Genomic DNA, 12,782 nt, shown 5'->3' on the forward strand with positions numbered 1-12,782 from the left:
TAACCAGAGAGAAGAATGACAACTAATGAGGTAAAGAGTTTTTCCAGAGGACTATACCTGTCTCTATCTATTGTAGTTTCCTACAGTTCAGAGCTATTTTATGTCAAGTAAAGGTTGGCTTGTAGCAGGGACTGAAACATAGGTGCAGTGTTTATGTTTATTCCCAGGGACGCCTGAAACAGGTGGAAAAAGTATGTACAAACCTGCCAAATGTGCGACACAAAGGTGAAATTAATTTGTTTCAGTCAAAACAACTTCTTTATCACTACATACACACAGACCAAACTACCACTGATCCATTCCAAAATCTGCCATCAATTTATTGGATGTGTTTTTTACATTGTTGTATGAAACCAGAGTCACTGAAACGTACAGGAAACTGACAAGAAAAGTGCAAAATAGGAATAGACACAAGTCAAGTTCAGAGTTACAACCTTGCTTTGAGATTGTGTCCATACCTGTATGACAATGCTGCACATTCTTCCATGGGTGCCAACAATTGTCGAATCTCTAAAAAGGTAAGGTAAGTGGTGTCTTTTCTGCTGACCTTGTGAACAGTTGTGCCCCCAGAAATCTTTCTTAGGGTTGGCCAGATGTGGCAACTGAAAATCTTGTGGGTGGCACAACTGAATCTCAGGAATTCGGTTTTGATGTTGCAGTATATAGGATAGTTAAAAACTATGTCAATATGGAGAGTTAAGGAGTCACATACTGATACACTTTAGCTTTTTATTTTACAGTTAATGTTACCAATAATTTGATGTGCATAACTCAGGAGAGTTAACAGTAGTTAATACCACAACCTCCTTTTTCTTCAAATAGACTTGGTTGTCCCTTTCCTTAAAAAGACAAATATAAAGCTTTAATTTGAAGGAGTACACTGATTGTTAGGAATAAAACACTTACAGGGAACAAGCCTTTTTGAGTTTAGGGAAGACTTATGGGTACCCATAGAACTCATTCAGATTTCTTGAGCTGAGAGTTCAAGGGACCCATTTGACAATGGCCATGCCTGTCGTTAAATTTAGTGTAGGTTTGGAGCATTGCTTGCAAACACTTTAACAACACCTGTAACCATGATACCTGTAAGGATCAAAAATTATTCACAATAACATGGACATTTCTCAAAGATGGTTCGGCTCTGGAGATAGAAATAATCTGATTGGTTGAATGTTAACTGCTAAGAAATGTTGGGTAGTCTACAAGCTGATATTGTAAAGACTTGAAAACATCTTTTATTTTTCCTACCTGTACAAACAAGTTGCCAAAGGAAGTGAGTAGTGTGAAACGATGAATAGGTTTCAGTGCTGATTAATAACCTCCACAGTGTTCTGTTTTGTTTTTTTTCCAGTCTTTATTTATCCAGGGAACTATACTCTTATTCACCAACACTCTGGCACACATTCATAAAGTTCACCTCATACACAAAAGATGTCCATCTGGGAGTTGCGATTAAAAGTCTTAAACTGTCACTGCGTAGCTGCACTGGAACAGATAGGGATTGAGTACCTTGCTCAAGGGCACCTGAATAGCTGAAGAGGACAAATTCCCAACAAGTCCTGGGATATGTACAGGAAACATTTTATCAAAATTCTATTGTATGTTTGAAATGGCAGTTCATTGTATTATTGTACTTGCTCTACATGTACAGTATATGCAGATTCTTTACGGAGTGTCATGCATGCTCGCAATACCAAATACACAGGTACAATGTATATCATTTATTTGATGGTTTAACATGATCATCTATTGAAAAAGGAAGAGAAACATACAGAGATATACAGTATAAATCTAAGCCTAAATACATTTTGTGGCAGCACAGAACATTTCACATTCCATTATGGGACCAAGGCCATACAACACCTGAAGTCTTTGATGACTCTTTTTTATTATGTATTTTTTTGTTACTTTTTTATTTTTATTGTAGGCTCACATGGCATATTGTCATCTCTAAAAGAAGCAGTTGGCAGCTCTCATAAGTGAGTTTGCAAAATATCTTTTTTTAAAAATCTTCCCAAGTTACGAATTGTAGTTTGCATGCATGATAAACAAGTAGCGAGAGTCACCGCCTCTTTCGCTTTTCAACTGCACTATGTAGTTTGGTAAAATAATGACTCATACATCTGCAAAAACTTGACCCGAAAGGAGTTGTTTAAATGTAACCACGACACCAGGAAGTAAAGTCTTCTAGCTTCAGTGTTCCAACAATCGGTCTTATTATATCTTATTTACACAACACTGAAGCTTCATTCATACGAATTTCGTCCTTCAAACTACACAAAGCAGCTCGAAGCATCTTTGGACAAACTGGCTCCTTAACAACCTTGACTGCATGAGATTACGAAACAATGCTTTGTGCTCAAGTCAAGACATCCTCTCTTACTGTGTGTTCAGACAGAACGGCAACCTTTAGTAGCGGCGCAGTTGCATACTTAGTACAGAAAGACACGATTTGACATGAAAACGTGTCCGTGCAAGTTGTTTTTAACCTCTGAGAAACTGCGAGCATCCCATGGCTTTGTGAATCTGCTTTATAAACATACAGAGACAAGAGGAAGGTACCAGAAAGAACCAGAGTGTCACTGCGTCCGTTGTTGGCTAACTTACTGCTATCGTACAGTTGGTGTCAACACTGAAGCTTCATCAACTGTTTTGCAAGCTTTAAATGATACAAAACAGCTTGAAACATCTTTGGACAAACTGGTTCCTTCCTTGCTTTGTGCCCAAGTCAAGAAATCCTTTCACTATGTTCAGACCAACGCCAGACAACTTTAGTGTTGGGGCAGTTGCATACGAAGTCTACGGTAAGACACAATTTGACATGCAAACGTATCCGTACCAGTTGAAAATGTTCCAACTTTGGAAGAATGTATGAATAATCTGCTTCATAAACGTACAGGGAAGAGAGGGAAGTGACTGAAAGACCCAGAGTTTTAGTGCGTCCGTTGGTTACCGCTTACCGCTAAATGTACAGTTGGTACATCGGCTGTTTGGGGTGAATAAACACATTCGTACGAATGACGCAAGGTGAAATCTTACTTTGGATTCTTTCTGAACACATCTTTAGCAAGATGTTTTGGCTTATTATATATGATGTGGTATTTCTTTTACAACTGGAGCTTTCTTCTTTCTTGGACCCAGGTCATATGTGCACTGTGTCCTGTCTACACAGTAGAAAACAGGACAGAAAACCAGCAAGCAGTGTTGTAGTACTCAAACGGTCTTGGTCTCAAGACCACTTCTTAAAGGTCTCAGTCTCTTCTCGCAATTGACTGCATTTTTACTTTGTCTTGTCTTTGTCAGACAAGAGGACTCTGGATTTTATTTCAAGACCGGTCAAGTCCCCGACTTCAGGGACATCACTGAGGCCCTGTCTACATGTATGCAGATATTTTTGATTGCTCTGAACATGCAAAATTTTTCCCTCCACTCCTCATCGTGAACGATCTCACTCTTAAAATTGCCCCACCATCTTCTGGTCTGACCGGGTCTGATCCTGCAGACTGTAAACCATGGATACCGAAGTGGACCAAGTAACACTGGGTGCAGCAGATGCCTCCGTTCATCCATTAAGTGGTTCAGCAATACTAAGTTTAAGTATGAAGTAGTTATTAGTCCAAGGAGTGCTACGAAACACAACATACTGGTAAGTTTGTCCACTGTTGTTGTTTCTGGCACTTGCTTGTTACAAAAGACAGTGGGCATGCGTGAATTAAGAGATGCTGTCATTGTTTCCCAAACGCACAAAATAACCAGAGTTTTGACAAATCTGCACCTTAAAAGGAGTTCTAAAAAATCTCAGTTGCAGTGACCTAAAACTCCGTTAGCATGTGGACAAGAAGCGAAAACATGGAGAAAATTATGTGTTTTCAAAATATCTGTATCAGTGTAGACAGGGCCACGATCTCAACCCCTCAAAGTCTTGTTGCGTTCTTGATACATTCTGGTCTTGTTCATGACTTGTTCTCGCATTAGGTGGTCTTGACTACAACACTGCCAGCAAAAAAAACTTGGGTTCACTTGAATGTGGAGTCAACTCGAGCCCTAATTCATCACGGTTGAGGTCAATCCTGTTTCCAGAAAGAAAATTGCATTTGTGCAGCAACAATCCAAGTACAATACATTCAGTTCTTGGTCATATATCAATCAGTCTGTACACATAAAACGTCACAATTTTTTAGTTAGATTGATCCCACCTCTCAATTCAATATTATCAAGTAGCAATATTTTTTTCTACATGTATTCTTGTACATGCACAAACGGTTTATGTGAGTCATGTATCTATGAAATTTACATCGTCGTCCATGAGTTGTAAGTGGCTGATTGCTCTGCGACCTTAGGTGGAATGGCACACAGTTTATCAAAAGAGCGGGACAGGAGAGCTATTTTTATCCACAAAACTATTATACGTTGACATTTGTCCATAGTCGAGCAAGCAGCACAGAAAATAAATGGTCTACCCACACCCTTCCTATCTCAAGCTCTCCTTATCCATTCCCCATCACTCTCTCACACACACACATGCACATGCACACACTCTTAAAACACCATCTCTTCCCTCTCTTTCACCGTCACTCGTAAGAATGGGCGTGTTACATTCTGATGGAGAAATGATGACCATGGCTCATTATCCTCTCCCTGAAGAATGGATCTGATACATTCAGCGCTAGTATGTGCTTATTAGTCGACAGACCGGTTATCGTGGTCCGTCTGTGGAATCAATGAAATCCATTTGCATCACTTGCTGCTGTATGGCGGGCATACAGTACCTCTAAAATGCAGGGTGAACATACACACAGTGTCTAGAGTGGACTTCAACATGGTTGGATGTTAGAGAAGATATCCAGAGTGCCCCACAAATGCTCAAAAACTAAACTGATGCTTGAAACTGACCTGTTGGTTAATTTGTTTAATCCTTGTCTTTTTTTTGTCGTCTTTTTTTCTTTTTTTGCGCTAAGTATTCTGACATTTAATAGCCAGTATGACAATCACAGAATGCTCAGATCATTTTCATTTTGGGTTGTACACACAGTATATATATATACACATTTATGTATATACACACTTATGTACTTATGTACAAAAATGGGTTTCATTCCTCCACTCTATCACAAGTGTTGAGCAAACAAACAAACCAAAAAACAAACCAAAAAAAATGACGGGATAGGAAAATCAAATAAATACCTGAAGACACAGAGTACAAAAATATCATAATATTTCATGGTTTGAGTAACCGTGTCGCCCAAAAGGCCCTTGGCAGTTGTTTTAAATTAAAGTAAGACAGTTTTTTAGAGGAAGTTTGATAAATTTGAGTGCAATTCTGTCATGCTATCACTTGAAGCGCATGTTGCTTTGAAGGTAGAAGTGAAAAAAATGGCAGTTTTATTTGCGTTTGTGCTTTCGTTTCCTTATCAAATTACCAAAAAGGATATTTCAGTGACACTTTTCTCTGTCAAGAAAAATATGTCGTATAGCAAAAAATTCAGAACCTGAGTCACAATCATCCTGAACAGAGGACAAAATCCTCAACTTGAAATTATTGTGTTTGGGTAACCAGATCAATGCATGACATAGTTAACAGCAAGTATACTGTGTATTATCAACGTTATAAACAAATACACATCAACAGAGTCTTCTGTAAAATCGTGATGTAACCCAAGGCAAAAAAAGGAGTCATTGTTTCACCACTGGTTGATCATTACATGCATTAATAGTGCATAGGGTACCAGTCAAACATACATTAGTTTGTTTAATGGACTTTTAGGAATTGCCTGCATTTATCTGACCACCTGTGTAGTATAAAGTTTTCTTAATAATTCTTTTTTGATTAGAAAAATCATTGTGTTAACTGCTATTGTGTTTGTTTGTTTTTTGCAAATACTGTATTATTTATTCAATTGCTGGCTTTGTATCTCTCTATTTACACATTACTGAGAGGGCAGATGTTGGGAAATGACCGTCACAAGTCCCAATTACAGTACATACTTTAGAAAAAAAAAGACCTCGGTACTAAGGATTCAAAGACTGCGAATATAAAAACAATTTTGACAAGAACTTGGTCCAAAACTCATTAGTCTTTTCTCAGTCTGTTTTTTTTTCTTGAAGTGTTGCAGTCTTTAACCCGACAGATTCCATCATGTATAAAAGCAACAGAAAAAGGAAGAAAAAGAAACAAAATGAAAAAAAAAAAGTTCAAACAAACAACAACGAACATCTCAACAAAACAGTCCAATCAGACATAGTAGAGCCAGTAGACGAGGTTGAACAGTGAGAAAACGGAAGGGAAGATGATCCGTGACCAGCGGTCGATGGCGTTCACATCCGTCAGGTCGGGGATTTTGATTTTGAGCTGCGAGGACCGCCTCCGCAGGCGGCTGCGTTTCATCTGGGCGGCCCGGTCTAGGGAGTGCCGGCTGGCGGAACGGGGCCCGATCCCGCCACTCTGCTTGCGGTACTGGATGTGCGTCGAGGCCGTGCTGTCCAACTGCACCATGGACTGAGAGTTCCTAATGTCCGCCACGCTGGTGGTGATCTCGCCTCCCGCCACCTCATTATGGATCTCCAGGGTGGTTAGCAGGATGTTCCCGTGGCCGTGTGGTTCCGCCTGAATGGATAAAGAAATGAGAAAACTAATTAACAACATTATGTGCAAATAAGTGGAACAGCCAGAGAGGCCTCTACCTGTAGTGTTAAGACACTGTCCTGTGGTGCACAGTGCGTTCAAGACCATGAAATGTGGATGTCATCATGGAAGGATTACTGACTGGGCCAGCAGACACAAGACCAGGGACTCAAAATGACCACAAAACTGGCAGTTACTAAATGACGCAAAATGACTAAAAAAAAAGCTAAATAAATACAAAGGGTTACAATATGAATAAAAAGAGACATAAAATGTCTGCAAAGGAAAAATGACCACACAGAGATCCAAAATGACCGCAAAGGGAAGCTAAATGACTGCAAGGGAATGCTTAATGACTGCAAAGGGAAGCTAAATGACTGCAAGGGAATGCTAAATGACTGCAAAGGAATGCTAAATGACTACAGGGGATGCCAAAAGACTACAAAGGGACATAAAATAACAACAAAAGGACATAAAATGACTACTCGGGGATGCAAAATAATTGCCAAAAAAAAAAAAAAAATTTACAAATAAGCACAAAATAACCAAAAAGAGATGTACAATGACTGAAAGGACTCACAATGACTACAGAGGGCTACAAAAAGACTACAAAGAGGCACAAAATGACAACAAAGAGATTCGAAATTACTACAAAAGGATGCAAAATGACTACAAAGGGACACAAAATATCTGCAAAAAGACACAAAATGACCACACAGGGATCCAAAATGACTACAAAGGGAAGCTAAATGACTACAAAGGGACATAAAATGACTATAAAGGGGTGCAAAATCACTGCAAAAGGACACAAATTACAAATAAACACAAAATAACTACAAAGAGACATAAAATGTCTAAAAAGACACACAATGACTACAAAGGTATGCAAAATGACTATAAAGGGTTGCTAAATGACTACAAAGAGACAAAAATGACAACAAAGGCACACAAAATGACTTAAAAGGAATGCAAAATGACTAAAAAAGAAACAAAATGACCATAAGGAGACACAAAATGGCTACAAATGGATGCAAAATAACTGTGAAGGGGTGCTAAATGACTACAGAGAGACACAAAATATCTACAAAGAGTCACAAAATGACTATAGGGGATGCTAAGTGACTACAAAGAAAACATAAAATAACTACAAAGTCATGTAAAATGACTAAAAAGATACACAAAATGAGGGATACAAAATGACTACAAAGGTATGCAAAATAACTGCAAAGAGACACAAATTGACAAATTAAAGAGACAAAATGATTACAAAGGGATGCAAAATAACTGAGGGGATGCTATATAACTACAAAGAGACAAAAACCTTCAGAGAGGTGCAAAATGACTACAAAGGGATGCAAAATTACTACAAGGGGATGCAAAATATTTACAAATAGACAAAAATAAATACAAAACCCCCACAAAATAACTAAAAAGAGATGTAAAATGACTACTTGATTTGCGTCTTTTTACACTTTCAAGGTGTCTCCTATGTAGGAGGAATGGAGAAGCTTTTGCCAGGGGCCCATTGTCTGATAATCCATCCATGGGTGTCATATCATGCCAAGCCAACAGGTTAGCATTCCAAATTGCATGTCCAAAAACTGCCCCTTTGTCACATTTTAAATGTGAAATTGATGCACTTTTTAATTCCCTCAAAAATATCGCCAATGGTTTTTGTTCTCAAACATACTCACTGCACTGCTTTGTTTTTGCTTGTGACTTGACAGATGTGTAGTAAATGATGATTACCTGACTCGTCATTTATGTGGAGTGAAAAGTATAGTGAGATTTCGGACACTTTTAAAAACCTTTGTGAGTGTTCCTTGTGTATGGAAAAGTAAGTGGAGAAGGGAGCAGTTTCAGGCCCAGCTGGGGTCTCCTGCGCCTGCCAGTCATTCTCATGATGACATTTGTAATGGCAGCCACCACAACGTTGCTGCTCTGTGTGACTGAGGAACAGGAGGACAGTTTCCACTGATAAAATGATCAAAGAATTTTTTTTCTTCTTGAGTGTCATGCCTCCTGCTACAACCTGTAAACCTCCCCTTTGAAGCCAGTGATTTTTTTCCCACCACACAGACTGTGTGAACAATTAAATCAAACACACAGGACACACATCATACTCCATGCCTATGATGTGTGCACCACAAAACAACGGCGATCATTCATGCAAATGTAGAAACTGTGGAAGTCCCACATTTCCCTTATACAAACATTTTGGTGTTTGCACAGGTCAAACAGGTTCTTTAAGGTGCGTTTACTGACTTCCACTACTCGCTTCACATTCAGCCTTTTTTTAAAGGAGAGAACTGTAACTTACTGGTGTTATTCAACAATATGTATTCTACTATTCAGTTCCATTAAATAATTTCTGGAGTTAATGCACTTTTCAAATGAAATTTCCATTTCAAAAAGAATCCTGGCTGCTACGTGCGCAGACGCATGATGGGGGACCTCTGCAGTAACACTGATTCACCACATCCTGACATGCCATGAAAGCTGTGTGAAAAATGTGGCTCTTAATGATGACTTCAATGAGTAAAGAATTACAGACACGGCATGCATTCAGGATGACCTCTGGAAGGAGAAACAGGTTCATATCAGAAACAACTGTGCAATGCGAGAGAGCATTTCGATGTAGGAGGAACTGCAGTGAAGAAGTCAAAGTCAAATGAATACTCCTGAGAACATGGCAATGTCATGAAGATGTCTGTTGTCGCTTGACTCATTCCATGGATGGAGGAATATTTTGCATTACGGCAAAAGAAAATTAAAAACATCCATGTCAGCTGATGGCAATGGCAGAGTTGACTCAAGGATATTGAAGAGTCTCACTGGACAAATAACTCACCGAGCGTGAGTGGCGAAGACCTTTAACCTGATTGGACCGCTTTAGGGATGCGGTCCTACTACCTGCCTCCTGAGGAGATGAAAATATTCAGCCACATGTGGGGAACAAACCTGAAAACTGTATTTTTTAAAACATATTTCGGCCACTGAAGCCTCCACCGGGGATACAGATGCCTATGAATAATGTGATAATGTAATACAGTTCAATTATGCAGAACATTTTCCTTTTGCTGCCTCTGCTATCGAGAGCTGACAAAACAGTTCATTTTAAAATAATTGCAGTGTCAAGGCTGTTTTATCATTCATGTCCTGTTGGGAGGAAGAAAAATTAAGGAGTTGGAGGCTTAGTCCACTCAGACTGTCAGCGGCAGTTTCTGTGGAAATAACCAAATGCAGTACATTCATTTATTACATTTTCTCATACATTAATCCAATTTCTAATCCATTTATCCACTCGTAATTTGAGTCTAGAGATCATATCAAAAACGTCCAACCATCAAATCCCAACTCACCCTCGCAGCATCGTACTTGGCTGCCCTCTCATTGTTGGCCTTCTCTGCCTTCTCCGCCAGCTTCTTTTGCATCTGGGGACCCCTCCCGAAGAAGATGTAGTTGACGAAGGCGTACTCCAGCAGGGCCAGGAAGACCATGACGAAGCAGCCCATCAGGTACATGTCAATGGCCTTGACGTAGGGGATCTTGGGCAGCGTCTCTCGCAAGTGGGTGTTGATAGTGGTCATTGTCAGCACCGTGGTGATCCCTTAGATACGGAGAAAAAAAAACATGGAATTTTTAATATTTTGTGGCAACAGTCATGAGCCAGAAGGCAGTTGTTTTATGAGACTGATCTACCCATTGCTCCTACCACTTAGCCCTTACTCCTCTGTTTTGCGCGTTCATGTCAAGGGGTAGGGTGTCCAGATTCTTGTTGGGATACAGGAGTAGGGCGGAGTGTTCGGGCCTCCAAAGGGAGGTTTTTCAGAGGCACACACAAATTGAGTGTTGTGAGAAATCATCGGCAAGATGGCTGCACAAGCAACACAAGAAAACCCACAAATGTCTTTTCGGCATTAATAAAGATTTAAAATTTCCATTTGATGGCATTTCAATGTATCGTCCTTTTCTTTGTAACAAGAATAACAAAAAAACAATCAGTTTGCTGCTGTGTTTGTAGCTAACAAGCTAGCTAGCTAGCTAACGTTACATTGTTACTGTTGATTTGTGACAGTCCCTCTCACATTTTGACGTTTTTTTTTCTATGTTGCATTCCCCCCGTTTGAAGGCATATGACACCCGAAATTTAGCTTCAGTCCAGCGGCGACGTCCCGCAGACTGTCAGGGTATGCAGAAGTATGGGTCGCTAACTTTAGCCTACAGACTACCGCTAGTGGCTTGGTATTGACGTAGTGTTCTTAGTTATTTGATGACTTGTTTGATCGATTGATTGTGCGAAACCTAAGCAGTGAACAAATAGCGAGCGTCCGCGCTTTTCTGTCTCAAGATAAATAGCAAATGTCATTGTAAAAATACCATTATTGCCATAGTTGCGTCTGTTTACGTAAACTCCTTGATGACACTAAAGATACTGATGACGTATCAGGGTCTTGAAGGGTTGTCTTCAACCACTTTTCAACCACTACCCCTTGTTACTCTGTTCCAAGGGACAACGTGGCACTCGATTTAGTTGTATGGAACCAGACTCTTCTGTCCTTCTCTTAACTGAGGCTTTTCAACACATCCACAGCAAATTCCACCTGTTCAGATCATACAGTATCGTTTACAGGATGAAATGTTTATTTTTCGCTCAAGCTTTCTCATTACCAATCTTGGCAGTCAGTGTGGGAGACTAAATTTGATGCTTAATTAGTCCAAAACTGTTAAAGCATAAGCCCAAAGAGCGCCCCACCATTCTGAGCAGATGCTTCTGTCTCATAAGTAACCTTAAGGTCACGTTGGAGAAAAACTCCAACAGATGTCTTAGGTGTTACTATAGAAACAAGGATATTTTTATATAAAACATGTTTGCTCCGTGCCTATTTGCTCTGCTAGTTAAGAGCAAGAGGACCCAGTGGACAAAAAAATAATTATTTTGCTCTGAGATTGCCTTGGTGAAGTGTCACAGAAATAGTGAGGGGGAAAAGCTGCATGGACAGTAATTTACTGGAGTATTCTTGTTAAACAATTTCCTGATCACTTTAATGTTTGATCTAATTTTACTTGCATGAACACACAGGCACTGGTAGGTGAGTGCATAACCTCTGCTTCATTGAAATTCAAAGGTCTGCTTGAAACCTCCAACCGCCCCTTGGTCATCAAGCAGAAATAACTCATTAGAATAGTGCTGCATGTATCTGGCCTCCAGCTCTTAGTAACCTTAACCAAGAGGGATACAGAGTGGTGTGGTTATTTGCTGTCTCCCAGTAAAGGCACCTTCGCACCTCATATGTTTCAGCATGACAGAAAAAGAGAGACACTAACTGAGACTTGTATTAAATTACAGACAAATAAATCGGGGGAAATTGAATTGGCTGAGGTTTGATACATTTTTATGGTGGCCTTGAGAGCTCAACGCACTGTCACTGAAGAAAACACATGCATAGACAAAACATAATCCAATGCAGAGACGCACTGCAGAAACATAAAACAAAGCAAATACAGAGACGCACTGCAAAACAGACAACGCAACAAATATAGAAATGCGCCTTTAAACAGAAAACACAGTCAAATACAGAAACGCAGTCAGTAAACACTACCAATTACAGAAACCCACTGCAAAACTACATAACACAGTCAAACACAGAAACGCACCAACCAACTAACAGAAACACCTTGCAAAAAACAGAAAATACAACCATATACAAAAATGTGTTGCAAAAACAGAAAACAACCAAATACAGATATGCGCTACCAAAACAGAAACACGCTGCATAAACAGAAAACACAAGCAAATACAGTGAAGAAGTGCAGAAACAGAAAACACAACCAAATACAGAAACGCACTAGAAAAATGGAAAATACAACCAAATACAGAAACTCACTACCAAAACAGAAAATGCAACCAAATACAGTGAGGAAGTGCAGACACAGAAAACACAACCAAACACAGAAACGCACTACAAAAACAGAAAATACAACCAAAAATGGAATTGCACTACAAAAACAGAAAATACAACCAAAAATGGAATTGCACTACAAAAACAAAAAATACAAACAAATACAGAAATGCACTACAAAAACAGAAAATACGACCAAACACAGAAATGCACTACAAAAACAGAAAATATAACCAAACACAGAAACGCACTACAAA

The 12,782-nt window shown here is 39.4% G+C and overlaps 1 protein-coding gene across 4 annotated transcripts in view; it reads right to left on the reverse strand.

The window, feature by feature from the left end:
• Window positions 1-5,013: 5,013 nt before the first annotated feature.
• LOC117249783 (gamma-aminobutyric acid receptor subunit beta-3-like) overlaps window positions 5,014-12,782 on the reverse strand; it is an 81,702-nt gene continuing 73,933 nt past the window's right edge. For 2 of the 4 annotated variants that reach the window (XM_033615499.2, XM_033615501.2), the window contains 3 exons: window positions 9,985-10,232; window positions 9,474-9,542; window positions 5,014-6,604 (listed from right to left, as the gene is read on the reverse strand). In XM_033615499.2, the coding sequence (XP_033471390.1) occupies window positions 6,233-6,604; window positions 9,474-9,542; window positions 9,985-10,232 (689 nt within the window). In that variant the 3' untranslated portion in view covers window positions 5,014-6,232. The remainder of the gene's footprint in view (window positions 6,605-9,473; window positions 9,543-9,984; window positions 10,233-12,782) is intronic. The other 2 variants (XM_033615500.2, XM_033615502.2) reach the window with 1 other exon arrangement.

The sequence above is a fragment of the Epinephelus lanceolatus genome, chromosome 24, assembly GCF_041903045.1.
Source record: "Epinephelus lanceolatus isolate andai-2023 chromosome 24, ASM4190304v1, whole genome shotgun sequence".
Taxonomy (NCBI): domain Eukaryota; kingdom Metazoa; phylum Chordata; class Actinopteri; order Perciformes; family Serranidae; genus Epinephelus; species Epinephelus lanceolatus.